This window comes from Microcaecilia unicolor, chromosome 8 (genome assembly GCF_901765095.1).
Source record: "Microcaecilia unicolor chromosome 8, aMicUni1.1, whole genome shotgun sequence".
NCBI classification, from domain to species: domain Eukaryota; kingdom Metazoa; phylum Chordata; class Amphibia; order Gymnophiona; family Siphonopidae; genus Microcaecilia; species Microcaecilia unicolor.
The window spans coordinates 226,292,056-226,318,725 of record NC_044038.1 but is presented as its reverse complement, the minus strand read 5'-3'; the positions used below and the strand labels follow the sequence as shown (position 1 = coordinate 226,318,725).

The 26,670-nt window shown below is 45.9% G+C and overlaps 1 protein-coding gene and 1 non-coding gene across 4 annotated transcripts; one reads left to right on the top strand and one right to left on the bottom strand.

The window, feature by feature from the left end:
- Positions 1–810: 810 nt before the first annotated feature.
- Positions 811–25,862, top strand: SNX21 (sorting nexin family member 21). Of its 3 annotated transcripts, none has more exons than XM_030213616.1 (4): positions 811–879; positions 7,641–7,958; positions 14,403–14,557; positions 24,352–25,862. In XM_030213616.1, exons 2-4 carry the CDS (start codon positions 7,658–7,660, stop codon positions 25,024–25,026), a joined length of 1,131 nt encoding a protein of 376 aa, XP_030069476.1. In that variant the 5' UTR covers positions 811–879; positions 7,641–7,657; the 3' UTR covers positions 25,027–25,862. The 3 variants fall into 3 exon arrangements, with proteins under 3 accessions (XP_030069476.1, XP_030069477.1, XP_030069475.1); XM_030213617.1 differs by lacking the exon at positions 811–879 and adding an exon at positions 901–924; XM_030213615.1 differs by lacking the exon at positions 811–879 and adding an exon at positions 942–1,023.
- Positions 20,355–20,427, bottom strand: TRNAK-UUU. Its single transcript has one exon. It is a non-coding gene; the product is annotated as a tRNA-Lys (tRNA).
- Positions 25,863–26,670: the final 808 nt, after the last annotated feature.

The window sequence follows — 26,670 nt, the reverse complement described above, 5'->3', positions numbered from 1 at the left end:
CTAGTCCTAGTATTTTTGGAAAGCGTGAACAGACGCTTCACATCTACCCGTTCAACTCCACTCATTATTTTATAGACCTCTATCATATCTCCCCTCAGCAGTCTTTTCTCCAAGCTGAAGAGCCCTAGCCGCTTCAGCCTTTCCTCATAGGGAAGTCGTCCCATCCCCTTTATCATTTTCGCCGCCCTTCTCTGCACCTTTTCTAATTGCACTATATGTTTTTTGAGATGTGGCAACCAGAATTGAACACATACAAGAAAATTTGTTTTCTTTTAAATCTTTTTGGAACATCACTACTACTTAACATTTCTAGAGCACTACTAGGGTTACGTAGCGCTGTACAGTTTAACAAAGAAAGACAGTCCATGCTCAAAGGATCTTACAATCTAAAGGACAAAGTGTCAAATCACAAGACTCCTGAGGCAGATGCATGGGTGCCGAAACACGGCTGCTGTGTCAAGTCATTGGATGCTCATTAATAAAAGCTTTGTAACTACATACGTCTCCCTGGGTCATTGAAAGAGCCCAGATCATCCTACTCCTCCTTTTGCTTCACTGGCCACACACCAGGTCTATTGCAAACTGTGGCTCTGGACTACAACTCTCTTCTTAGGGATTCCCCAAGGCGCTTTAATAAATCCTGCGCTGCCTCTTTCCTTCAGGCAGCTCCCGACAACGACAGCTAGAGAAAAAGAGACCTTATTAACTTTCTCCGGAGTGGTCCCACCCCCCTCTGACGTCGCACTGTCCCTCGCCTGCGACCCGCCCCTTCTGATGCAAATTCCTTCCTGTTTCCTGTAGGGTGGGACGCGGTCGAAGGAGAGCTGTGACGTCAGAGGGGGCGGGACCTCGGAGAAGAAGAGCTCCGGCCGCAGCCAGGTAATTTGCTCGAATTGCTGCCGATCTTTTAAAGATTTTTTGAAGGTAGGATGAGGGGGTGGGGGAGCTTGAGACTGAGGAAGAGATAGCGCACCCGGGCCGGGGAGGAGATGCACTGGATCGGGGGGGTCTGGAAGAGGGAAGGTAAGATGCCAGACCGGAGGGAGAGAGGGGTGCGCAGGCAGGGTGTGAGGTCAGTCAAAGGCGTGGGAGTTGGTTTCGTTGTAAGCTCTTTGAGCAGGGACGGTCTTTTTGGCTATGGTGGTACAGCGCTGCGTATGCCTTGTAGCGCTATAGAAATGATAACTAGTAGTTGTAAAGACTATCCTCATATCCAAGAAGTAGAATTTTTAGTCAACTGGCGCATGTTAGGTGGAAAAAAAAAAGATTCCCCACTTAAAAAGTGCAGCGCAGTCCAATACATTGGTTTGTTCACCCATTAAGTGGTTAAAGAAGCGCTGTCAGTTGCATACTTTATGCATGGCCCCCTCAGTCTATTGCAGTTCTGGTCACCGCACCTCAAAGAAGGTACAGAGAAGGGTGACAATATAAAGGGGATGGGACGACTTCCCTATGAGGAAAAGCGAAAACTGCAAGGGCTCTTCTGCTTGGAGAAGAGATGGCTGAAGGGAGATAGGATGTGTACACAATGAAGATACTAAGTAGTACATTTAAAACAAACTGTTGGAAATATTCTTTCACTCAAATGTGTAATTAAACTCTGGAATTTGTTGCCAGAGAATATGGTAAAAGCAGTTAGCTTAGCAGGGTTTAAAAAAGGTTTGGCTAATTTCCTAAGTATGTAGTCTATAAGCCATTATTTAGTTGGATATGGGAAAATCCTCTGCTTATATTAAGCAGCATGAAAAACTGTTTTACTGTTCTGGGATCTTGTGATCTGGATTGGATGGAAATGGAATAATGGGCTTGATGGACCTTCGGTCTGGCCCAGTATGGCAATTCTTATGTTCTTGTGCAGGGTTTTCTGCACTGGTTTGTTCACCATTGGTGCACAGTTTTGTGGGTGACATGTAAAAAGCATGATCTAACCATGCACAAAGCCCATTTAAATCTACGGTTGGTAATAAGGCTATTTATTGGCTATTCAGTGCAGATTCACAGCAGTTTGCAGTAGACCAAAAGGCCAGTGCCAGGCGAGACATAAAAGATCAGCACAGAACTTCTGTGGTAGTGTTAGTGAAGATTTCTTGCCTGTTTCTGCCCTATACTATGTGCATTAGGACCCACAGCTTTTTTTTTTCTTTAGACCATAGTAACATAGTAGATGACGGCAGAAAAAGACCTGCACGGTCCATCCAGTCTGCCCAACAAGATAAACTCATATGTGCTTCTTTTTGCATATACCTTACCTTGATGTGTATCTGTCATTTTCAGGGCACAGACCGTATAAGTCTGCCCAGCACTATCCCCGCCTCCCAACCACCAGCCCCGCCTCCCACCACCGGCTCTGCCACCCAATATCAGCTAAGCTTCTGAGGATCCATTCCCTCGGAACAGGATTCCTTTATATTTATCCCACGCATGTTTGAATTCTGTTACCGTTTTCCTCTCCACCACCTCCCGCGGGAGGGCATTCCAAGCATCCACCACTCTCTCCGTGAAAAAATACTTCCTGACATTTTTCTTGAGTCTGCCCCCGTTCAATCTCATATCATGCCCTCTAGTTCTACTGCCTTCCCATGTGCAACATGTCATGTTCTGGTACAAAAAGCATAAGGGCCGGACTGTGTGCACAAAAGTTTGTTTTGGCACCTGGAATTGCATGCACATTCATTTGAACATGTGCTGGAATGCTTTCTGAATATAAATATTGATATCAAAACTTTTATGCACAGAATAGCATTCCAGCATATTTATTTTTTTGTTACATTTGTATCCCACATTTTCCCACCTATTTGCAGGCTCAATGAGGCTTACATGGTACCGGAATCGGCGGTGTGAACAAATACAAGGTGATCTTGTGGTAGAATAAGGTTCATGTGTGATATACATAAGCACCGCCACGCTGGAAAAAGACCAAAGGTCCATCAAGCCCAGCACTCTGTCTCCGACAGCGGCCAATCCAGGCCCCAAGAACCTGGCAAAAAACCCAAAATTTAATAACGATCAATGGACTTTTCCTTCAGGAATCTGTCCAGGCCCCCTTTGAACTCAGCAAGGACAGCTGCCGTCACTACCTTCTCCGGCAATGAGTTCCAGAGTCTAACTACGTGCTGAGTAAAGAAAAACGTTCTCCGATTTATTTTAAACCTACCACATTCTAATTTCACCTTGTGTCCCCTGGTTCTATTATTGTTAGAAAGCGTAAACAAACGCTTCACATCTGTCCGCTCTACCCCACTCATTATTTTGTAAACCTCTATCATATCACCCCTCAGCCGCCTTTTCTCCAGGCTAAAGAGTCCTAGCCGTCTTAACCTCTCCTCATAGGGTAGTCGTCCCATCCATTTTATCATTTTTGTCGCCCTTCTCTGCACCTTCTCCAATTCCTTTATATCTTTTTTGAGATGAGGCGACCAGAACTGAACACAATACTTCAGGTGCGGTCACATATTGGGGGATCTTAGAGAGGAAGAGTTAGTATGTCCGTTTTCTTTGGTTTTGTTGTGTTGCAGGTATTCATGCTTTTATGTTGGGTTGGTGGGGTATGCCTTTTTGAACAGGATTGCTTTTAGTGATTTCTGGAAATTTAGGTGGTCATACGTTGTTTTTACGGCTTTTGGCAGTGTGTTCCACAGTTGGTGCACTTAAATAGGAGAAGCTGGATGCATACGTTGATTTGTATTTGAGTCCTTTGCAGTTTGGGTAGTGGAGATTTAGGTATGTTCGTGCTGATCTCCTTGTGTTTCTGGTTGGCAGGTCTATGAGGTCTGTCACGTATCCCGGGGCTTCGCCGTAAATAATTTTGTGAACCAGGGTGCAGATTTTGAAAGCAATACGTTCTTTGATTGGGAGCCAGTGCAGTTTTTCTCGAAGGGGTTTGGCGCTTTCAACATGCGTTTTTCCAAATATAAGCCCGGCTGCTGTGTTTTGAGCGGTCTGAAGTTTCTTTATGATTTGTTCTTTGCATCCCGCATAAATTGCATTGCAGTAGTCTGCATGGCTTAGTACCATGTGCATATGTGATTCCAGAGGCCATTTTGTTTACAGGATATAGCCACTGCTAGGTTCATGTGCATAAGAGCTGGAATGTTCTGAGCCGGAATCATGCCCTGTGCAACATACCCTCTATTACCCCCACCCCACCCCCCACCCACTGCACTGTGGCCACTGTAGGGGAGACAATGGAAAGGGAACAATTTTGCACCCCGTCTCTTTTGGGACAGTACTGTGTATGAGTCTGGTGCACGCTTTCATGTTATGTAAATAACATGAGCCCAAACGTGCAATAATATATGGTTACTGTATTGGGAAGCAAAACTTTGATGCTGCTCTTACTTTAGGAAGACATGGGCTAAACATTAACGCACAGCTCTAACACAAGATTTCTTCATCAGCCCCTAAGGGGCAGATGCAATAGTGCACTAACCACTAAGTTGTGTGTACAGCTGAGCTGAATTTTGTGCACTGCTGTCTGTGCTCTGTGTTAAACTGAATTTTGTGCAAGAGCTAACTTTGTTCAAAGACTCATTTAAATTCATGGCAATGAAGGTATTGCGTATTCCAAGCAGATACAGCGAGGTGCACAGAGTGCTGAATGCAGGATGTTCTAAGGCAAGGTCTGAGAAGGAGTAAAAGTTGACTTGTCCTGCAGTGAGGATTTCATGCCTTTTCTTTTCTTTACTTTACTGTGGCTGTACAGGACCCACACCTTTTTTTTTTCTCTGGTTTCCTTGAAGAAAGTAGGTCAACACAAAAGACAAGAATAAGGAGCTGAGTGGGAGGTGTGCTTGATCGACGAGTAACGTGCTGGACTGTTGACAAATGCAACACAATAGTTGGTATTGCAAAAATGTTTAGCACTTAGACTTGCGTGCACATGTGCTGGAATGCTATTCTGCACATAAATATTGGTACTGAAAAACTATACGTACAGGATAGCGTTCCATAAGAATAGCCATACTGGGTCAGACCAATGGTCCACCTAGCCCAGTATCCTGTTTCCAGCAGTGGCCAATCCAGGTCACAAGTACCTGGCAGAATCCTAGAGAGCAGCAGGATTCCAGAATCCCAGAGTGCAGCAGGATTCCGGAATCCCAGAGAGCAGTAGGATTCCGGAATCCCAGAGAGCAGTAGGGTTCCGGAATCCCAGAGAGCAGCAGGGTTCCGGAATCCCAGAGAGCAGTAGGGTTCCGGAATCCTAGAGCAGCAGGGTTCCGGAATCCCAGAGAGCAGCAGGATTCCGGAATCCCAGAGAGCAGCAGGATTCCATGCATGTGCTTGTACTGCTTGCCCTGGGATTGGTAGCAAGTCTAAGGGCTGATAATATTTGCACAGTAAGTTAGCTGCCGCTAGCAGGGAGCGTAGACCCATGTGTGCATGCGTCCACTGCGCTCTCTATCTCATGTTAGCACATAGTTTTTTCACACAACTTTTATGCATGCTATTTGGTTACTGCGTTTGATGCGGTTTTGATTTTTTTAAAACCTTGCTCCGAGCTTTAGCATCTCAGAGTGTAATGGTTAAAGTTAGTTGAGAGAACCTCAGCGTTGGAGGAAGAGGAAGATGCTGGCGGGCAGCAGTGAATCCGCACATTATTTCTGCAGATTCCCTTTCGGTTCAGTTGTGTTATAAACTGTCCACTTTAGGAGACCTTGAAAAAAATGGTATGCTTTGATATTACCTACTAACTTACTACTAGACTGTAGGTTGCTATATTGTATGTTGCTATTTCAATTAATATTGGTTGGTTGTTAGGAAAATCTAAATCTCTCTGAGGACTGACCAGAATTTGATCACAAGGTCCTTTGTCTAACTCCTGGATTTTAGCTTCACTTGTTTTTACTGTCTGTTCCTCCAGCCCTGTTCTATCAGATGTGACCGATGGGCGAGTGACAAATGGCTGGGTCTGTGCAGTTTATAGATGTTATGTGCTAGGTTGCTTGTTTACTCTTTCCGAAAATATTGACTAGGGGGCACGCATTGAAGCTACTAAGTACTAAATTAAAAACAAACTGGAGAAAACATTTCTTCACCCGGTGTGCAATTAAACTCTGGAATTTGTTGCCAGAGAATAAGCAGTTAGCTTAGGGTTTAAAAAAGGTTTGGATAATATTCTGAAAGAAATGTCCATAAGCCATTATTAAGGTGGACTTGGGAACATCCACGGCTTATTTCTAGCAGATCTTGCCATGTACTTGTGACCTGGATTGGCCACTGTTGGAAACTGGGCTCATAGGAGGCAACTGTTCAAAATGATGGGGGGGGGGAGGGGGGTGCTAAACTCAACAGAAATTACCTCTCCCTGGACACAATCAAGGAGTTTGCTTAATATTGGGGGTGCTCAAGCACCCGCAGAGCTGGCTTCTATGACTGGGCTTGATGGACCTTTGGTCTGCCCCAGTATGGCAACGCTTAAATGTTCTTTTGGTTTGCAACATACCTACAATGAATATGCATGAGAGAAATTTGCATTCACTCCCTTTTACTGTATGCAAATATACCTCATGCATATTTATTGTGGATATCCTGAAAACTTGACTGGCCAGGGGTTTCCCAGGGGCTAGGTTGAGAACCCGTGTTCTAGAGTAATCTGCAGGCCAAGATTAATCCAACTTCACTGCCTGTTCTACTTACACTGGGGAAAACTACTCCAAGACATGAAGTCTCATAGGAGTTGAGATGTCTAAGGGCCTGTCAGTTCCAGTGGTATTTTAGAAAAAGTGTAGAGCTAGTAAGGTGATTAGCTAATAATTACTTTGGTAGAGTTGTGGCTTGTCTTGTCTGTTTGGAGCATGATTTTGCCCTAAAGTGGTCCCAAAACAAAGCAAAGGGTTCTTATGAAGGTTTTGCTGGCAATATGAGAGACGAATGCCACACTCTGAGGCATATTTTCAAAGCACTATGGAACTTTGTAAGTCTAAGTGCTTTGAAAATGAGCCCATTTGTCTCTCAGTGGTTATCTTCACATAAATTTGTTCTCAACTCCGTTAAAAGTGTTACAGGTTGGATCTCGGACCCTTAAACCAAACCATCTCTAGTCCCAGTCTTCTTCAACACGCCTTTTCCATTAGCTTGGGGTTATTCTTGACTCTAAACTATCCTTTGATGGCTACATCTCTCTCATTCTTCAGCATGCCTTTCTTCATCCCTGCCAAACTCAGCAGTCGGCAACAATGTCCCGGGGCTGATGGCACACCACGAACGCTCAGTTTTTGCACCTGTGCAGGGTTGGACCTTGCTGCCGACTGCCAAGCTTGGTAGGAGTTGAAGTCTTCCAATTGTCAGAACTTGGGGATCATCGCCAGCTAAGGTAATTTATATTTTGGGTGGGGATGAGGCCGAGGTGGAGAGAAAATTTGTGTCTACCCACTTTGGACTCATCAGTGGTCTGGCTATACTACTGAGTAAAAGGAGCGATTATATGGCTTACTCAATCTCACAGACTGCTCTTGCCTACACTATGCTAGGTTAACGTATTCCTCCTTTAACACAGGTTAATGAAAAGTGCTGATGCTCCTGAAATCGAGAGGGGGGATGGGGATGGGTGAGGCGAAAAACAACTGGTTATTCGAGTCAGAATATGCAGTACTTCCTCGCCAACTTCATTCTAAATCATCCTGGTGGCATTTTCCCCACAGGCCCTCAACTTGCCTCGATGGCTTCAAAGATTCTGCATCGGATTCGGCATACTATTGTCAAAAAGGATCTGAGAGAAAGGGAGGCAGAAGAACTGGATGTGGATGCGGTAGAGGAATTTCCAGAGACTTCGGAACTGGTGGATGATGCGGACGGGCTGTCGACGCACCTCGGTGGGACGCTCAGTTTCACCAGCGATGGGGATGAAGAGGAGGATGCAGAGGAGGATGCAGCCTGCGAGAGCCCAGAGGAAAGATGTGATGTAGAGGGGTACAAGGAGCTTTCTTACAACCCAGAAGAGTCCAGCAATGAGGAAATGGGTAAGTTCTCTTTGGGAGGTTTCGTTGTGAACTGTCTGCTTCTCTGGTCTGAGAAAAGGGAGTTTGTAGTTTGAGTTTTGCAATACCACCTGGCTTAAGCAGATTACAGCAGTTCACAAGACAAAAAAATTTATAAGGCCTAAGAGAAAGAAACGCCTTTTATAAAATAGAAAAGAACGTAATAGTCAAATAAAGCATAACAATACCCAACTCTCCAGAACAAAGTGGCCCTTTTACTGAGCCAGGTAAGCATCTATGCGTGCCAATTTGGAGTTGCCGACCGGCTACCGCGTGGCTCTTGCAGTAATTTCATTTTTGGCACGCGTCCAATACGTGCATCCGAAAAATAATTTTTTATTTTCTGGCACACGTCCACTGCGCGTGCCAAGTGGCATTTGATGCGCGTAGATCCGGTTAATGCATGAGACCTTACCGCTAAGTCAGTGGCTGGCGGTAAGGTCTCAGACCCAAAATGGATGCATATAGTAACATAGTAACATAGTAGATGACGGCAGAAAAAGACCTGCACGGTCCATCCAGTCTGCCCAACAAGATAACTCATATTTGCTGCTTTTTGTGTATACCCTACTTTGATTTGTACCTGTGCTCTTCAGGGCACAGACCGTATAAGTCTGCCCCGCACTATCCCCACCTCCCAACCACCAGTCCCGCTTCCCACCACCGGCTCTGGTACAGACCGTATAAGTTTGCCCCGCCTCCCGATCTTGACTAAGCTCCTGAGGATCCATTCCTTCGGCAAAGGATTCCTTTATGCTTATCCCACGCATGTTTGAATTCCGTTATCGTTTTCATTTCCACCACCTCCCGCGGGAGGGCATTCCAAGCATCCACTACTCTCTCCGTGAAATGCAATTTTTATTTTGCCGCACGTCCATTTTCGGCAAAAATTTAAAAAGGCGTTTTTTGCAGGCGCGCTGAAAAGTGGATCTGTGTGCGCCCAAAACACGCACCTACACTACCGCAGGCCATTTTTCAGCGCACCTTAATAAAAGGACCCCCAAATTAACTGGTTGTTAATTACATTAAGGACAATGGAGTCCTGCACAGTTCTGCATCTTACTCTATAGACAGTGAGAATGGGTTTGTGGAACATTTTGTTTTGGAAAGCTGGATTAGAGAAATAAAATTATTTCCAAATTTTGAATATGCATATTCAAACAAACCAAGGACGTATGAACTGTGTTTAATCAACCGAGCTTCTTCTTATCCCTGTCCCGAAGTATCTTCCAAATTTCATGGACATTGTAGTGACTTTCTTTTTATTAATTACTTCATGTATTATGTAATAACTAGGAAAAAATGCCCGTTTCTGAGTGCAATGAAACGGGCGCTAGCAAGGGGCCCCCTCCCTCCGTCCCTCGGAGCTACTTGCGTTACTTGTTCGGGCCGCGTTCGCCTCGCGTTTCGGCCCTCGAGTGTTATAGCTCCGCCCTCAACGTCATGACGTTTTGACGCGAGGGCGGTGCAGACACTCCAGGGCACACCGGATATCTTGGGCGCCTCAACTTCCGTGGAGGCTTCAGAACGTTGGGGTTGCCTTTTATATAGAAAGATTCCTCTAGAATGATGCTGAGGAGGGCAGAGAGATGGGTTGGTGACAGGTTTTAATATATTGCTTAAATACTTTGCTTAAAGGTTTTGTTGTATTAATTGAAAACCTGCCTTGAAAACCAAGAAAAGAGTGGATTATGAGCTTGGATGCTCTCATATTGAAAGGAGAGAGAGAGAAATTGTACTTCCTTATTTTCATTAGTGGGGGGGAGGGGGTACAAAGTTTCAAGTGCACAAGTCTCTTTTAGAGCCGCACTTGCAGGAAGGGAGATTTAATCCAGATATACGGAGGGGCATTTTTGCTAAAATGTCTAGCTCTGCTTTTAGACGTTTTGCTAGAAACATCCAAAAATTGAGTAGTGAACATAGACATTTGAGAACCTTAAAAACATCTATCTTTTTGGTTCAAAAATCACCTTTTTCCTTGACGTTTTGTGCTTGCTTCGTTTTTGTTTTGGGACCATTTTGGAAAATAAAAACGTCCCAAAACCAGCCATTGGGATGTCTGGGGGTGATCATTCTTGGTAGATTGGCCACACAGACATCCCAGCAGAACAGTGGGGCAGCCTCGGGGGCACTGCAATGGACTTCACGTAAAAGCTCCCAAGTACACATCTCACCCTTACCCCCTTATATTGTATGGTCAGCCCTCCAGGAGCAGAAAGAAAAACTACTGTACCTCGATACACAACTACAATAGCTCTCAAGCTTGCAGGTGTCGCCTGTATGTAGGTTCAGTAGGTATTTAGTGTTTTTTGGAGGGCTCACACGTTCCACCACAAGTGTACCAGTTCGAGTGGGCTATGGGCCCGGGACCCCTTCTCCACAGTTCACTGCACTGACCACTAGGCTACTCCTGGGACCTGCTTGCTGCTCTAATAGGATTGGGCATCATATCTGAAGCTGTCATAGAGCCTGGTATGTAATGTCACTCACATCTAAGGGGGCTGGGAGGGGGAGGTTATGGCTTAATCTCTCCAGTGGGCATTTAGGACATGTTTTGGTCACTTAGTCGTGATTTGAAACAGGTCTAGCCAAAAATGTCTTAATTTTGATCCTAGACACTTTCATTTTGTTCCATTATTGCAGAAATATCTGTCTTTGGGGGCTAACTGTGTCCCACCCAAAACACACCCCCTTGAGATTTTGACAGACTGTGAAGCAAAATGTTGAAAATTGCAACATGGACGTTTTTGAGAGAAAAATGTCCTCCTGCCACCTTGTGATTTTTGTTTTGTTTTAAGTAGAGGAGTGTGGTAGCCGTGTTAGTCCACTCTTAAGGTTATCAATAGAAATCAAACAAAATAAAACATGGAAAAGAAAATAAGATGATACCTTTTTTATTGGACATAACTTAATACATTTCTTGATTAGCTTTCGAAGGTTGCCCTTCTTCCTCAGACCTGTTGGTCAACATTTTACAGGACCAGGACACTGTACCAGTGACTTCACAGTGAGAATCCTGAAAGGTAACTTTAAAACCATACAAGAACGTAAGACCTTTGAAGTCAGAATGATTGAATATTTTAACACCCAACAGAAAGGACTTAACAAGGATCTGGGGTTCCTAGCCCATTATAAACCATAAAGCTGTATGTCTCTGTTGATCACCCTCCCCTCACCTATCCACACCCACCCTGTTAGAATATCAATGATATGCTTTGATGTCCCCATGCATACCTCCGACCCACCCCCATCCTCCCACCCTGTCAGACTGTCATAGTAATGCTTGAATGTTTTCACTTATATACACTGTCAGCTAGCACATTTGCTTATTTCCGATCTGACAAAGAAGGGCGACCTTCGAAAGCTAATCAAGAAATGTATTAAGTTATGTCCAATAAAAAAGGTATCATCTTATTTTCTTTTCCATGTTTTATTTTGTTTGATTTCTATTGTTTTGTTTTGAAAGTAAGACCCATGGTCTGCAGCAGTGACATCCCTTCCATTAGCCCACGGATGTTGCCGTCTCCCATACACTGGCAGAAGTGATATCAGTGATGCAAGCCAGGACACTGGCATTAAGTTGGAAGAAGGGCACCTGCAGGCTACACGTTGCCCTTCTCACCCTGCCTCTTTTCCTGCAGTGAAGGAACCCAAAACCTTACTCCTGCTCCTACAGAGACATCTAGCGGCCTGATTTCTTCTACAGTACGGGTGTCAAGTTGCAATCCTGCAAAGCAGGTTTTCAGGATATCCCTAATGAATATTCGTTTTATATCCCAATTGAGTTACTTAATTTCAATCTGATTACAAATATATCAACTTACCAACGTAATCACTTTTAAAGTTTTGCTGTGTCAAATTTTCACTTAATTACATAAAGATGATATTACATCAAAATGCTTTGCAAATTCACAATATTAAACCTTTATATTTAGATTACAAATCCAATCATTTAAAACTTCCTATATCCTTAGCCTCATTCATGCTTGCATTCACTCCTGTAATTCTAATCGTACTAGGTTGCTGAACATAAAAGTACACATTGCAGTACTTCTAAGAAATAATGGTTACTCTTCATATACAGCATCATCCTGTCTTCGATTAAATGCATATTTCTCATCAACTGCCAGCGATAAAAGTCCAATTATTTCTTAACCCTGGCACTTCTGTTCTTTTTTTCTTTGTTTCTGTTTTTCACCATATGACAATATTACATAAATACCATCAAAGTGCCTTCTTATTTTTCCATCAACCAGGGCCGTGACAACACGTTCGCTCGTTCGTTCCCTCTGTGTCCCGCCCTCAAGGAAATGACGTCAGAAGAAGGCGGGACACAGAGGGAACGAGCGAAGGGAAGGCTGGTGGAGAGACGTCAGACAGGCAGCGCTTTCACTGACGCTGCGCAGACGTCGGAGGGAGGTAAATTTAAAAGTCCGGGGGGGGGGAGCGTGCGCGCGCCAACTGATAGTCTGCAGGGGGGCGCCAGAGACCTTAGGCACGGCCCTGCCATCAACAATGTGTTCTTAAATTGTGCCTCACCATTCCCAACTTATAATAAAAGGCAATGGCACTTCTGATCCATTACGTCTCTATCTTTTCATTATTCCACATATCTTCCAGTCTCTCTCCTCAAGTCTCCTTTACTTAACACTCTCCTCCCACTGGAGGTAAGAGTCGATACTCCTGCCACACCCTACGCAATTGTGTTTCGTCGAAATGCGTCTTCAGGGGTTGTGACTATAACAACAATAAAGCCAAGATTTTACTATTTGTTGTCCTGTAATCTTATCTCTTAACTATCTTCTCTACTATAATAAAACGCACCTGCTACGTTGTGAAGCTGACTCCGTGGCTTCACTGAAGTGAAGGGTTCGTAAGGTTCGTCAGATTCATCAGTCTGTCACCATCTCTCTCGGCCCCGCCCTCGCGTCAAAACGTAATGACGTCGAGGGCGGCGGACCTATCAGAGGCGCAAGGGCGGGGCCGAGAGAGATGGGGGGGGGGCAAACCCTGGAACGGGGAGGGGGGGTGGACCCTGCAACTGGGAGGGAGGGGGGCCCCTGGCACACACTCTCATTCTCACACACACACACTCTCGCGCCCAGTCTCACTCTCTCTGTCACACACACTCACACATTCACTCTCTCTCTATCACACACTCACTGTCACACACACTCTGTAAAACACACACACTCCGAGGAAAACCTTGCTAGCGCCCGTTTCATTTGTGTCAGAAACGGGCCTTTTTTCCTTGTATTTCAATGTTTTGCTCACCTTCACGCTGCTCGCTTAAGTTACTCTTTATGTTATGTCATATGGTGAAAAACAGAAACAATGAAAAAAGAACAGAAGTGCCAGGATTAAGAAATAATTGGACTTTTATTGCTGGCAGTTGATGAGAAATATGCATTTAATCGAAGACAGGATGATGCTGTATATGAAGAGTAGCCATTATTTCTTAGAGGAGGAGTGGCCTAGTGGTTAGGGTGGTGGACTTTGGTCCTGGGGAACTGAGGAACTGAGTTCGATTCCCGGCACAGGCAGCTCCTTGTGACTTTGTGCAAGTCACTTAACCCTCCATTGCCTGCCGCATTGAGCCTGCCATGAGTGGGAAAGTGCAGGGTACAAATGTAACAAAAATAAAATAGATACTATTGGAGATTCTACATGGAATGTTGCTACTATTGGATATTCTACATGGAATGTTGCTATTCCACTAGGCTGCGCAGGCTTCTGTTTCTGTGAGTCTGACGTCCTGCATGTACATGTACATGTCAGACTCACAGAAACAGAAGCCTGCGCGGCCGCGTTGCTGATCTGCAAGGGCAGGCTTCTACATGGAATGTTGCTAGTGGAATAGCAACATTAACATTCCATGTAGAATCTCAAATAGTAGCAACAGAATCTCAATAGTAGCAACATTCCATGTAGACTCTGAAATAGGGAACTGGGACTTGATATGCTGCCTTTCTGTGGGGTTTACATAGTATATACAGGTACTTATTTGTACCTGGGGCAATGGAGGGTTAAGTGACTTGCCCAGAGTCACAAGGAGCTGCCTGTGCCTGAAGTGGGAATCGAACTCAGTTCCCCAGGACCAAAGTGCACCACCCTAACCACTAGGCCACTCCACGTGGTTAGGGTGGTGCTATATTACTTGACTGTAACTAGAATGAAATTAGGATACTCATTTTTGTTGGGCATATTTATTAGGGATATCTGTAAAACCAGATTGGTTTGATGACCTCCAGCATTGCAGTTCGACGCCCCTGTTCTCCAGGCATTTCTTGCTGGGACGGAAGCTGCTTCTGGTTGAGTACTGTGTATTTGTTCCTGCATTTTTTTTTGTTGTTTGCTGTGTTAGAACCGAGTGTGAAAGGCATGTAGGAAGAGGTTCCTGACTTGACAAGTGTGCTTCACTCATAGAGCCACGTTCACCGGAGAAACAACATGACGGTCCCCTGCTAACAAGGCAAATTCAGGAGTTCTGGAGGAAGTCGCAAACGCGTACTGTCCCTGAAAGGCTCCTCTTCGAGGTGACCAGTGCCAATGTTGTTCGAGACGGCTCCTCCAAATACGTGGTAAGTCCTCGCATGAAACATTTCTCCGCAGCCCACCTCCTTGTACTGAGAATGGCCACACTCTTCCATATTTAAGAACAGCTGAAGAAGGGACCACCACCTCCTGTTCGCTAAACGCTCTCCTTCCAGTGCTGCTCATGTAGGATTCCCAAATCTGATACTGGGTAGGATTCGTCCTTAGGGTGATCACATAGCGATGTAAGGAGAGCAGCACTGGAGAGAGGCTTGGGTTGGGAACCCCCACCAGCCGAGGAATGTGGCATTGTGGCAGCACTTTGGGTTCTGGACTCCCCCCCCCCCCCCCCCCCCCCCCACTTCCACTTTTTTTTTTGTTACATTTGTACCCCGCGCTTTCCCACTCATGGCAGGCTCAATGCGGCTTACATGGGGCAATGGAGGGTTAAGTGACTTGCCCAGAGTCACAAGTGGGAATCCAACTCAGTTCCTCAGTTCCCCAGGACCAAAGTCCACCACCCTAACCACTAGGCCACTCCTCCACTTTGAGGTCTGGCCACACCCCTACCTTGTAGGATTTATTTATTTTTTGTCAAGAGAATTATGTTCTTCACTCTTCAGTATGGGTTTCACAATAACCATATTACAGAAGCATTGCTTCTGACCCCCCCTATAGATCTTCTGAAATGTAAATTAGACAAAGACCAAACATTTCTGATGATTTTGACTTTGAAGTGTCCTCTGCATTTGACACCATAGTTGCTGCTTCGATGATATGATTTAGTGAATTGGGCCTGGTTATTTTTCAGTGATTTGCCTCTTTTCTCTCTGACCGTACAAGCAAAGTGCTGGTTAGACAGAGCTCCGTACTGTGGAGACCACTGACCTCTGGAGTATCTCAGGGCTCTGTATTAGCAGCAGTGGGCCTCATTTAAAAAAAAATGCTGAGCTTCTGTATTTGTTCCTATTCTCAGGAGGAGATGTTTTCAGCTGCAAATTCATCTTAATGTAGGAGCTTAAAAGTTAAAACGCTTATAAATTTTAGGCCTGCCATTCATTTACCTAGATTTATGAGTCTAATTTATGAACTACTACTACCACTACTATTTAGCATTTCTATAGCGCTACAAGGCGTAAGCAGCGCTGCACAAACATAGAAGAAAGACAGTCCCTGCTCAAAGAGCTATGTAATAAAAGTAAGCCAAGTATAGGACAATCAAGCCATTGTGACATCACTGATGAGGTTGGCTCTTATTGGTGGCCTGAGGCATTATGACATCACAATATTAGCTCTGGTTACAAGAGACTACTACTACTACTATTTATCACTTCTATAGCACTACAAGGCATACGCAGCGCTGCACAAACATAGAAGAAAGACAGTCCCTGCTCAAAGAGCTATGTAATAAAAGTAAGCCAAGTATAGGGCAATCAAGCCATTGTGACATCACTGATGAGGTTGGCTCTTATTGGTGGCCTGAGGCATTATGACATCACAATATTAGCTTTGGTTACAAGAGACTACTACCACTACTATTTAGCATTTCTATAGCACTACAAGGCATACCCAGCGCTGCACAAACATAGAAGAAAGACAGTCCCTGCTCAAAGAGCTTACAATCTAATAGACAAAAAATAAAGTAATCAAATCAATTAATGTGTACAGGAAGGAGGAGAGAAGGGTAGGTGGAGGCGAGTGGTTACAAGTGGTTACGAAACTTGCATGGAATCTTGTCACTCTTTACGATTCCAGAATCTTGCTGTTCTTTGGGGTTCTACATGGAATGTTGCTACTCTTTGAGATTCTGCATGGAATCTTGTCACTCTTTAGGATTCCAGAATCTTGCTGTTCTTTGGGGTTCTACATGGAATGTTGCTACTCTTTGAGATTCTGCATGGAATCTTGTCACTCTTTAGGATTCCAGAATCTTGCTATTCTTTGGGGTTCTACATGGAATGTTGATACTCCTTGAGATTACTACTACTACTATTTAGCATTTCTATAGCGCTACAAGGCGTACGCAGCGCTGCACAAACATAGAAGAAAGACAGTCCCTGCTCAAAGAGCTTACAATCTAAGCTTCTAACTATTTTCCCCCTTCTGAATTCTGTCCCTGTTACCCACTCACTTTGTATGTTCTTAAATTTAGGACTTAATAGTGAAAATGTTCAGTATAAAGTTATCCACACAGTCCTAGTAAAATTTCAGGGAATAATTTAGGAGCATAAATCCTTTAAATATTAGGCTCAACGTTATTTAGTTAGGCCAAGTAAAAATCCAGAAGACATTTGCACAGTTTAATGGAGTCATTTACTATTTATGCCATCTTGAATTTTTTTGCTTTAGGGTCTGATATGTTGACTGTATTTTTGGAATTGTAGGACCACTTTGAGCCCCCTGGACACTGCATAACTCTTCCTCTCCACGATTCCCCAATATGTCTATAACACATGAACCTTATTCGACCTCAACATCACATTGTATTTGTTTCTCTACCGGAGATGGCGAACGCCTTTACGGTACTATGTAAGCCACATTGAGCCTGCAAATAGGTGGGAAAATGTGGGATACAAATGTAACAAATAAATAAATAAATAAAAATGTGAAATAGAAATACCTGTCTGCAACCTTTTTGTGTTGTTGTGCAGTCCTTGAATATCTTCTTCAAGTAGATCATACTCAGTTTTTCAGTTGTGCAGATGGACAGTGGCGTAGCAAGGGCAGTGCGGTGGGGGCGGTCCGCCCCGGGTGCACGCCGCTGGGTGGGTGTCTGCTCCGCTGGTTCCCTGCTCCCTCTGCCCCGGAACAGGTTACTTCCTGTTCTGGGGCAGAGGGAGCAGGGAACCAGTGGAACCGACACGCCCCCCCCACCCCCGAGGGGGGAAGGTTGAAGCGCCGGGGGGGGGGGGGGTGCGCAGCGGCGAACCGCCCCGGTGGCAGCCGCCCTCGCTACGCCACTGCAGATGGACGTGCTGAATTAGTATTTGCTGCTCAGTGCACAATGATATTTCGGTGGATGACTTAGCCCTCATTTTGGGGAAAACTGAAACTATGGTGATTTTTTATCTTCCTGGTATCCCCAATGCTTTTTCTAAATCTAGCTTTGCACTTAACAAGCAAATTCTCCCCTTGGGAAACTCTGTGTGTATTTGAGCATAGCATTGGAACTGTTGTTCCACCCAGGGTATCGCTGCAGTAAATGTAACCACGTGACGCATTCCTTCCTCACAGTGCAGCGCCAGAAGCACCCTACAAAATAAGAGTACTCGAAGGAACACCCCAGTCACCCCGCCCAGCTCCAGCCCTATTTGGGTTCACACTTTGATGGAAGCACACATAAAGGCAGACATTAAAATGTCATTTTATTATCTCCACGAGCTCGCAGCCAAGTCTTGAATAGGCTACCGTGGGGTAATATAGGTAGCAAGGAGTATGGGCAAGCATGCAGAACTAGAAGGTGGGTGAGTATGGTAAGGGGGGGGGGGGGGGGGGAAGGCAGGAGGGGAATATAGTGGAGAAGGAGGATATAAGTAGTACTATGGATGTAGAGATGGGTGGGGGAGGGAGAACGGCATTTCTCGTTATGGACTAGTTTGTGTTCTTTTGACTAGAAGGACTGTACATGAAGACTTTGAATTGTTATATGCATTGTACCATCAATAAAACAAACATAAATGACATTAGGAGTGGGTGGGGGGGAGGGAGGGTTAGTGGAAGGATAGGGGAGAAAATGTTAAAAAAACTTTTGGCTGTTGATTCATGTTAAGTGTTGGCATACAGCATGGTTTGTTTGTGGAATATATATATATATATATATATATATATATATATATATATATATATATATATATATATATATATACAGTGCAATGTTTTGAACAGATGTATTGTCACGTTTTTGACTGTTTCCTTGTCTGTGCTCACCTCGCCCTCTGGTGGCCAGAACCGGTGGCTGCTATGAACTGTCACACGTTCCAGACTTCAGCCGAGTCCGGTCCGGATCTTCCAGGCTGCCAGACTTGCTTTTCTTGTTTGTGCCTGAACAACACCTGTAGCTGCCTGGTGATTGCTGCAGCTTGAATCTCAGCTGCTGGGCTTATTTAGCCATTTGGAAACTCTCTGCTTTGCCTTTGCATCGCCTAAGGCCCTGGTTTGTTGGTGCTTGGTGCTTGCTGCACTTCTGCCTAGTCCAATTTATAGTCTGTATTCTTGCCTGATTCTAGTTTAGTCTTTGTGTAGCTTCTTGTACTTTATTGCTTGTTTCCCAGTCTTGTTTCTTGTTTGTATGGCTTTGTCTAGTTCCAGGTTGTCTGTGTTTCTTGTTCAGTGGCTGCCTGGCAGCTTTCAGTTCTGTCTCTTGTCTGTCTGTGTGTGTTCCCTGTTTCAGTGGCTGCTTGCAGCTTTCAGTTCTGTCCCTTGTCTGTCTGAGAGTCCTAGTCTAGTATTCTGCATAGCCTCCCTGTATATTCTAGACCCTGTGTGTATCCGGCTGGTTTCCAGTTCCTGCCCTGTCCGGTAAGTCCTGCCGGCCACCTGCACTCAGGGGCTCAACTCCTGAGGAACAGTGGTCAAGTGCAGGTGAAGTGAAGCTGGCCCTGTCAGAGTTCTGCCTTATCCCTGTGTGGGGTGGTTTTGCCTGCCACTGCCGCTCCTCGGCAGTGGCTCAAGGGCTCACAAACCCAGTGTTTCCGTGAGAAGCGTGACATGTATAATGCTGAAATCTCAATAAAAAATGTTTAAACATAAAATGTCATTTTATACACTCCTGCTGCTTAACCCCTATGATTCTAGAACGATGATACAGTCTAGATACAACCTAGAACAATAATTCTTCCAGCAGTTGATTACTGGAACCTTAGGGTCCTTTTACTAAGCTGGGGCAAGCATTAATGTGGGGCATGCTCAGGTGTCCTGTGGTAGTTTCAGGATCAGCGTGCATTGGGGCATGTTTGGGGGGCAGAGCAGGCGCAGCTATGCTAATCGGTTAGTGCACGGGCATTGCTGCGCTGATCGCACAGGGTTAGTGCGTGAGCTCTTAACCGCCTTACAAAAATAGGTGACGGGGAAATTTAGTGTGTGGTCATTATCGGGGGAAAAATAGAGCAATCTGCTTTTTACCGGCAGCGTTACGTGGCCTTGCACACGGGAAAGGCCTGTGTTTGGGCTACCGCAAGCAATCTTTTAGCGTGCTTGGTAAAAGGGGCCCCTTGTTTTTTTTTTTTTTAATTAATATCTTGGGCTGCCTAATACATTGTGAAAACCCTTACAAATGGTTTGACTTGTGGCAGCCCGAGTACAATGACTTTACTGTGTTATTTATTTATTTATTTGTTCTTGTATCCCACATTATCCAAAAACAAAGTTTTGGTTCAAGGTGGCTTACAATTATCAGTTAGAAGATGTTACATTCTTTTGAGATTATCATTACATTACAATCAGTGTTTGATATTTGCATCATGAGTAGTTAGCCATAAAATTTCTTGAGGAGATATAGGTTTTTAGGCCTTTCCTAAACATTAGGTACTCATTAATGCTTCTTATGGCCTGGGGGGTTGAGTTCCCCCATTTAGAGCCCAGGTAGCTAAATCCAGATTGATTTGTAGGTCATGTTTTTGCAGTTGGGCAGGTGAAGTATTTTATTTATTTTATTTTTGTTACATTTGTACCCCGCGCTTTCCCACTCATGGCAGGCTCTATGCGGCATGGGGCAATGGAGGGTTAAGTGACTTGCCCAGAGTCACAAGGAGCTGCCTGTGCCTGAAGTGGGAATCCAACTCAGTTCCTCAGGACCAAAGTCCACCACCCTAACCACTAGGCCACTCCTCCACAAAGAAGCAGGTGCGCCCGAACAGGGACTTGAACCCTGGACCCTCAGATTAAAAGTCTGATGCTCTACCAACTGAGCTATCCGGGCTTCTGGATGCGCATTTCTCGGTGATAATTCGATAATTCTATCCAGTCTAGCATATAATCAGGAGGCATTCCAAATAATATCGTGAAGATGATAGTGCTGGTTTTGAAAAACAGTGTGGTCCTAATTGGGAGCCAGTGTAGTGTTGTAAGCAGTGGTGTAGCTCTTCCATATTTTGATTTTTTAGTATCAGTTTTGCTGCTGTGTTCTGGATGGTCTGCAGCGATCTTAGTAGGTTTTCTGTGCATCCTACGTATGCCGCATTGCAGTAGTCTAGTTGAGACAAAATCGTTGATTGTACTATTAGACGGAAGGATCGTCTAGGGAAGTAATTCTCTGATCCTTCTTAGTTTCCTTAGGGTTTTAAAGTTTTTCCTCTGTGACTGCTGAGACTTGATTTTCTAGAGATAGGTGTTGAAAACAGTAACGGAATTCAAACACGCGCGGGATAAGCATAAAGGAATCCTGTGCCGAAGGAATGGATCCTCAGGAGCTTTGTCAAGATCGGGAGGCGGAGCTGGTGGTAGGGAGGCGGGGATAGTGCGGGGAAGACTTTTACGGTCTGTGCCAGAGCCGGTGGTGGGAAGCGGGACTGGTGGTTGGGAGGCGGGGATAGTGCTGGGCAGACTTGTACGGTCTGTGCCAGAGCCAGTGGTTGGGAGGTGGGGCTGGTGGTTGGGAGGCGAGGATAGAGCTGGGCAGACTTTTACGGTCTGTGCCAGAGCCAGTGGTTGGGAGGCGGGGATAGTGCTGGGTAGACTTATATGGTCTGTGCCCTGAAGAGCACAGGTACAAATCAAAGTAGGGTATATACCGTGCAGGTCTTTTTCTGCCGTCATCTACTATGTTACTATGTTTGTCAAGAATTATTGCCAGTATTGTAAGTTGTGATTCTATTGGGTATATATTTTGGTCACATATGAAGTTTTGGTCGGACATGGGATTGTGTTGGCTAGATAGAGCTCTGTATTGTGTAAGTTGCACCTTCTTACATATAGGTTGGTGAATTCAGTTTTAAGATTCTAGTTTTTTAGAGTATGTATAGGTGGTTTTGCAGTTGTCTTTGGGTTTTGTATTGATTGTTGTATGCGACTGTTCAGTTGGACCAGTGGTTTATAAATATTTTAAAATGAATATAAAAGAAATATATTTTAATGCTTTGAAATTTGATATATGCAGATTTACCTCAAGCTTATTTATCCCAAAACACTGACTTGTGTGGGGGTGCAGGACAGGTTTGGGATGCCCTGATATACTTCTGTTTCAGGGAGGGGAGCTTATCAATATAGGCCCACTTAGACTTGGACTTCTGATTTTACTTCTTTCGATGTAAATGCAGAATACTGATTTTTCAATTAATAGAGGGTCTGGCACAGTTTCTCTTCTTTGAATTGGAGCTATAACGCTCTACCCACGCCTGCATCAGGGGTTAGCATGTGGGCATATATTTGGGTTAACGCTGTTGCTGGGGGAGATACACAGATTTGAAGTTGTAAATTTGTGGATGTACCAGTGTATTTTATAAAATAGGTGCACACATTGCTGCTTCACCTCCGCTCTGCCCCTAGAAATGCTCCTATGCTGATTTCTTCGAAGTAGGTACGCGCTTCCTGTGCATGTACTTTTCACATATGTATGCGGTTGTGCGATTTTGTTGTACCTTTTCCACTTGTAGAACAGGTTGACAGACGGATAAAGCTTTATAAGATAGTCTGTAATACCTGTGATACTTCTGGAACATCAGGGCCTGGATCTTCTGACCTTTTTCTCTCTCTTCACCTTTCGCTGCCTCAGAGGAACTTTCTCAGGTAACATTTCAAGGTTCTTTCTGAACAGTTCTCCTTTTAATCTGAAGTGCTGCTACTGCCCCAGTCCACTGGAGAGCAGGGGCGTATCTGCGTGGGGCCACAGGGGCCTGGGCCCCCGCAGATTTCGCCCTGGACCCCCCCCCTACCGCCGTTAACCCTCCCCCACCTACCGCGGTCACCTACCCCCGAGGTCCGCTCCTGCCGGTTTTTTAAAATATTACTTCAGCTGGCGGGGGACCCCAACCCCCGCCAGCCCAGCCGAGGTCTTCTTTAACTTCTTCATCCTCGTGCTGTTCCTGCAATGCATCCTTCCAGTTGGACGAAGTTTGACGTCGCAGCACGTTGTACTTGCAGGACGTCAACGTGCTGCGACGTCAGACTCCGGGGGAGGGTTAACGGCGGTGGGGGGGGTGGTTATAATGTGCCCCCTCACTCTAGCCCCTGCCCCCCCCCTCAGATACGCCCCTGCTGGAGAGACTATTTAAAATGTGGATGTTGTACATTTTTGTTGGTTTCATTGGACCAAGAAAAGGTCCTGACCCAGTTCAAAAGAAAAACATGAACTTGTGAAAGGATAAATAAAATCTTTTGAGTCGGGATCATAAACGAGGCCTATAATTTGCCTCCAGCCTCTGTGGTGTGTTTGCTATGACAAACATAATTGCTCCTCTGAATATATTCTACTAGTAAAAAAAAGGCCCATTTCTGCCTGTCATGAAACGGGCGCTAGCGGGCACGGGACTCCCTTCCCCTCCCCTTACGCTAGTATCCCTGGTGGTGTAGAGGTACCTGTTCGCTCGGGGCAGGAAAGAAAGAGCCCCCCGCTTTCCTGCCCGTAGCGCTGCTGGTAGCTGCTCTGCTGCATCCTGTGCGAGTCCGGCTCTCGGCGTTTCAAAATGGCCGCTGAGAGTTGAAGTCTCTCGAGGCTGCTTCAACTCTCGGCGGCCATTTTGAAACGCCAAGAGCCCAACTCACAGAGAATGCAGCAGGGCAGCTAGCAGCAGCGCTCCGGGCAGGAAAGCGGGGGGCTCTTTCTTTCCTGCCCCGAGCGAACAGGTACCTCTAGACCACCAGGGATAGTAGCGTAAGGGGAGGGGAGGTGATGGGGGGGAAGAGGGGGCGACCGGGGGCGGGGTGCTAGCGTTAAAGGGGTGGGGCGATGGCACAAAAAGGGCGGGGTGATGGGCACGTCCTCGGCGGCTGCGATTCGTTGGAAGGGGAGGAGTAGGGAAACACGCGTACTCCTCCCCGTTCGTTCATTTGCGTGGTTGTGTACATGTTCCGCCCTCGACATCATCACGTGTGACGCGAGGGCGGGGCATGGAGACATGGTGAGTGTTCTGGCTTCACCACCATGAACTTACGAACCGGTGTCTGAGTGCCTGCAGTGACGTCAGTGTCCTCAGAACGTTGAGGGTGCGTTTTATTATCGTAGATTATAACCTTTGTTCATGCTTCTATAGCTTCTTTTTATAACAGCTGTAAGACTAAAGCAATCGTTTCTGTATCGTTTATCTTTATTTTCCTTCCTCTCACCTCTGACTCTGTGTGTATATCTGTTCCTGTCCCCTCCTCATCCCTACCACCTTCCTGCCAACTGTGCCCATGTGGCTCTCTCCTGGTCAGTGCCATAGTGAGGGTGCCTGACACCTGGGGCGGGTCGCCGCTGCGCACTCCCCCCCCCCCCCCCGGTGCAGCACGGGCACGGCGCACCCCCCCCCCCCTCTGGAGCGCACCCTCCCCCGAAACGCACCCTTACTTTGCAGCGGGGGGCAGGCGGGAGGGCCGATCCGCCCCCAGTGCACGTCACTGGGAGCTGCGTCGGCTCTGCTGCTTCCCTGCTTTCTCTGCCCCGGAACAGGAAGTAACCTGTTCCGGGGCAGAAAGAGCAGGGAACCAGCGAGCCGACACCCCCCCCCCCCCCCAGTGGCGTGCACCCGGGGCGGACCGCCCCACCGCCCCCCCCCCCTTCCTACGCCACTGCTCCTGGTCACCTTCCCTTACGTGATTTACAGCATTGAGCCATAGAAAAACAGCTTTGCGGGTGATCAATAAAACATTGCTACATTGCACCGCTTTCTTTAACAATTCTTCATATTGAATTTTTCTGTCCCCACAGTTATATACCATCTACCTGATAAAATCCGGCCTGTTCGACAAGACACCAGGGATCATTTCCCGCCGCTATTCGGACTTTGAGAAGCTGAACCGGCACCTGCGAAGGCTCTTTCGCTACGACATGCATGGCGTTTCCTTCCCTCGCAAGAAACTGCGCAGGAACTTCACAGCTGACACAATTGCCAAACGCAGCCGAGCCTTCGAGCAGTTCCTGTCCCACGTGCACTCCTTTCCCGAGATCCGGCGGTGCCGGGAATTCCTAGAGTTTTTCTATCTGCAGGACCTGCAGGGGGCACAGCAGCTGACTTGCAGCGGGCTCTATCAGGATGCCGTCGCCATGTGGAACAACGCCTGGCTATTGCAGTCTAAGCTGCACCCTGGTAGCAGTGGGAAACATGCTTTGTTGACACTGGCAGGATTGACAGTTTGTCACCAGGAGCTGGATAAATTAGAAGAGGCCCAGCTTTACTGCGACCAGGCCGTCCGGCTGCTGGAAACGCAGGACTCTCACCCTTTGCTAATACCATTTCTCCAAGCCCACATCCACCTGTCCTGGAAAGTGGGTAAGGACAAGCGCCAGTCTGAGGCTCACCTTCAACGGCTACAGGAGGCCAGAATCGACATCCAGCAGTTTCCTTCCCTCAAAGAGTGCTTGATCAAAGAAACTTTCACCTGAGATTGTCTTGTCTCCTAAAGGCACTTAATAGCTTTGACTGCAGCAGGGTGAATATTTTTTTTTCCTTGGGACAGACAAACCTGGTACCTACCTCCCAGAATCTTTGCAAAGGGAATTTATTTTTTAATTTGCTGGGCTGTTTGGTGCTGCTTTTCACTTAACACACACTACCTGTCTGCTGTGCAGCCACCTCTGTAGTGCTCATCCGCACCTTGATATGGGGCGACGTATCCTCCCTGCTTTTTTGTACAAACCACAGTGCAGTAGGGTAACGCAAGAACTGCGCTCCTTGGTGTTATGACGTCGATTGGTAAATGAGACTCGACAGAGAATGTCATCCTCCCTCCCTGGAGGCAAAAAACTCAAATGCCAAGAAACTGGCTGGGAAGGCAGGGCTGTTGGGTTGAGATGCCTATGTAATTCAACAGCCCCCAAACTGGACGTTTCCTCGAATGCAAGTGTTATGGCTAAGTACAGACCTGGCACTTGAGTTTAGGTAGTGGAACAGTCTCCCTATCAGTAGCTGAGAAGCCAACGAAGAACAGAAGGGTCTGCTCCCTTTCATGATCACCTATGTAGTATATAAGCTACTCTCCTTTCCCTTCTACCCTTAACTGATTTTATGTGTAACAATTGTTAAAGTATTTATAGTTTTATCTTGCAAAAGGATTGGGTTTTTTTTTTTATCATGGGCATATTCTTTACAGAGATTTTAAATGAAGTGTAGAATTGCCAAGATCTGAGAGATGATGCAGGGAAAAGGGACAGGATGTAGTTTGATTCTTTTTTTTTTGTTTTGTTTTCTTATGAAATGAGATATTAATAAAATAACGAACCTAATTGCTATAGATGGAATTGTGCTTTCGTGGGTTACATCACTCTCAAACTTGAGCTGATAAAAACGAGAACTGCCCGAATGGATGTTCCTTACAGCAGGTATGTTTGTAGAAGGCAGCTGTACTACAGAATTGAGCACAACCCTGTCAGTGTCCTTTAGCACATGGGTGGGGAAATTTTTAAGATTGCTCAATAGTGCATCGAGTGACTCACATCATCATCTTTTGCCAACTGCGCAAACAGACCTTCTGGCTCGGTCTTGTGCACTGCCAGCTGCAGGGTGCTGGATTTGATTCCTGATTTCAGGGGGTCAACTAGGGTTGGATATGTCTCGGAGGCAGCATTCATAGACCCAGATGGAGGGAAGGAAGTCTAGCGGCACCTGGCAAGTCAGACTTAGGGCCTAGGGTGGCAGAGCCCTGGTGCATGAGTCCAAGCTGAGGATTTCTGCCACGATGAACGGACTTTGGGACACGTTTCTTGTGGGGTGGTAAAAGCAGTTCGTGCAGATTTTAGTGCGCGGTAACTGAAAGCACTAGCCTGGACTAATACTTAATGCACATTAACTGATGCAGTAAAAGTCTGGCGCTAACTGTTTATCGGGATGGGGTGGAGACTGTATACTGCAGTCAGCACATGGTCGGAAACCAGGGTTTATCTAATGCCACCTCAGGTTTCATTAGGTACATCCGTGCTCATAGCGGCTGAAGTTAATGTGTATTAAAGAACTTGTCTATGCAGGGGGCAAGCTGGACACATCCCCAGCAGTAACCACAGCCTGTGCACTTAACGTGGGTTAGCAGCCAT

Bases quoted from the DNA above. Each gene is read 5' to 3' on its own strand.
- SNX21 (XM_030213615.1), top strand. From the start codon at position 990: ATGCACTGGATCGGGGGGGTCTGGAAGAGGGAAG. The intron at 1,024-7,640 runs GTAAGATGCCAG...TTTTCCCCACAG, and splicing joins GGGGGTCTGGAAGAGGGAAG to GCCCTCAACTTGCCTCGATG. The intron at 7,959-14,402 runs GTAAGTTCTCTT...CTTCACTCATAG, and splicing joins GTCCAGCAATGAGGAAATGG to AGCCACGTTCACCGGAGAAA.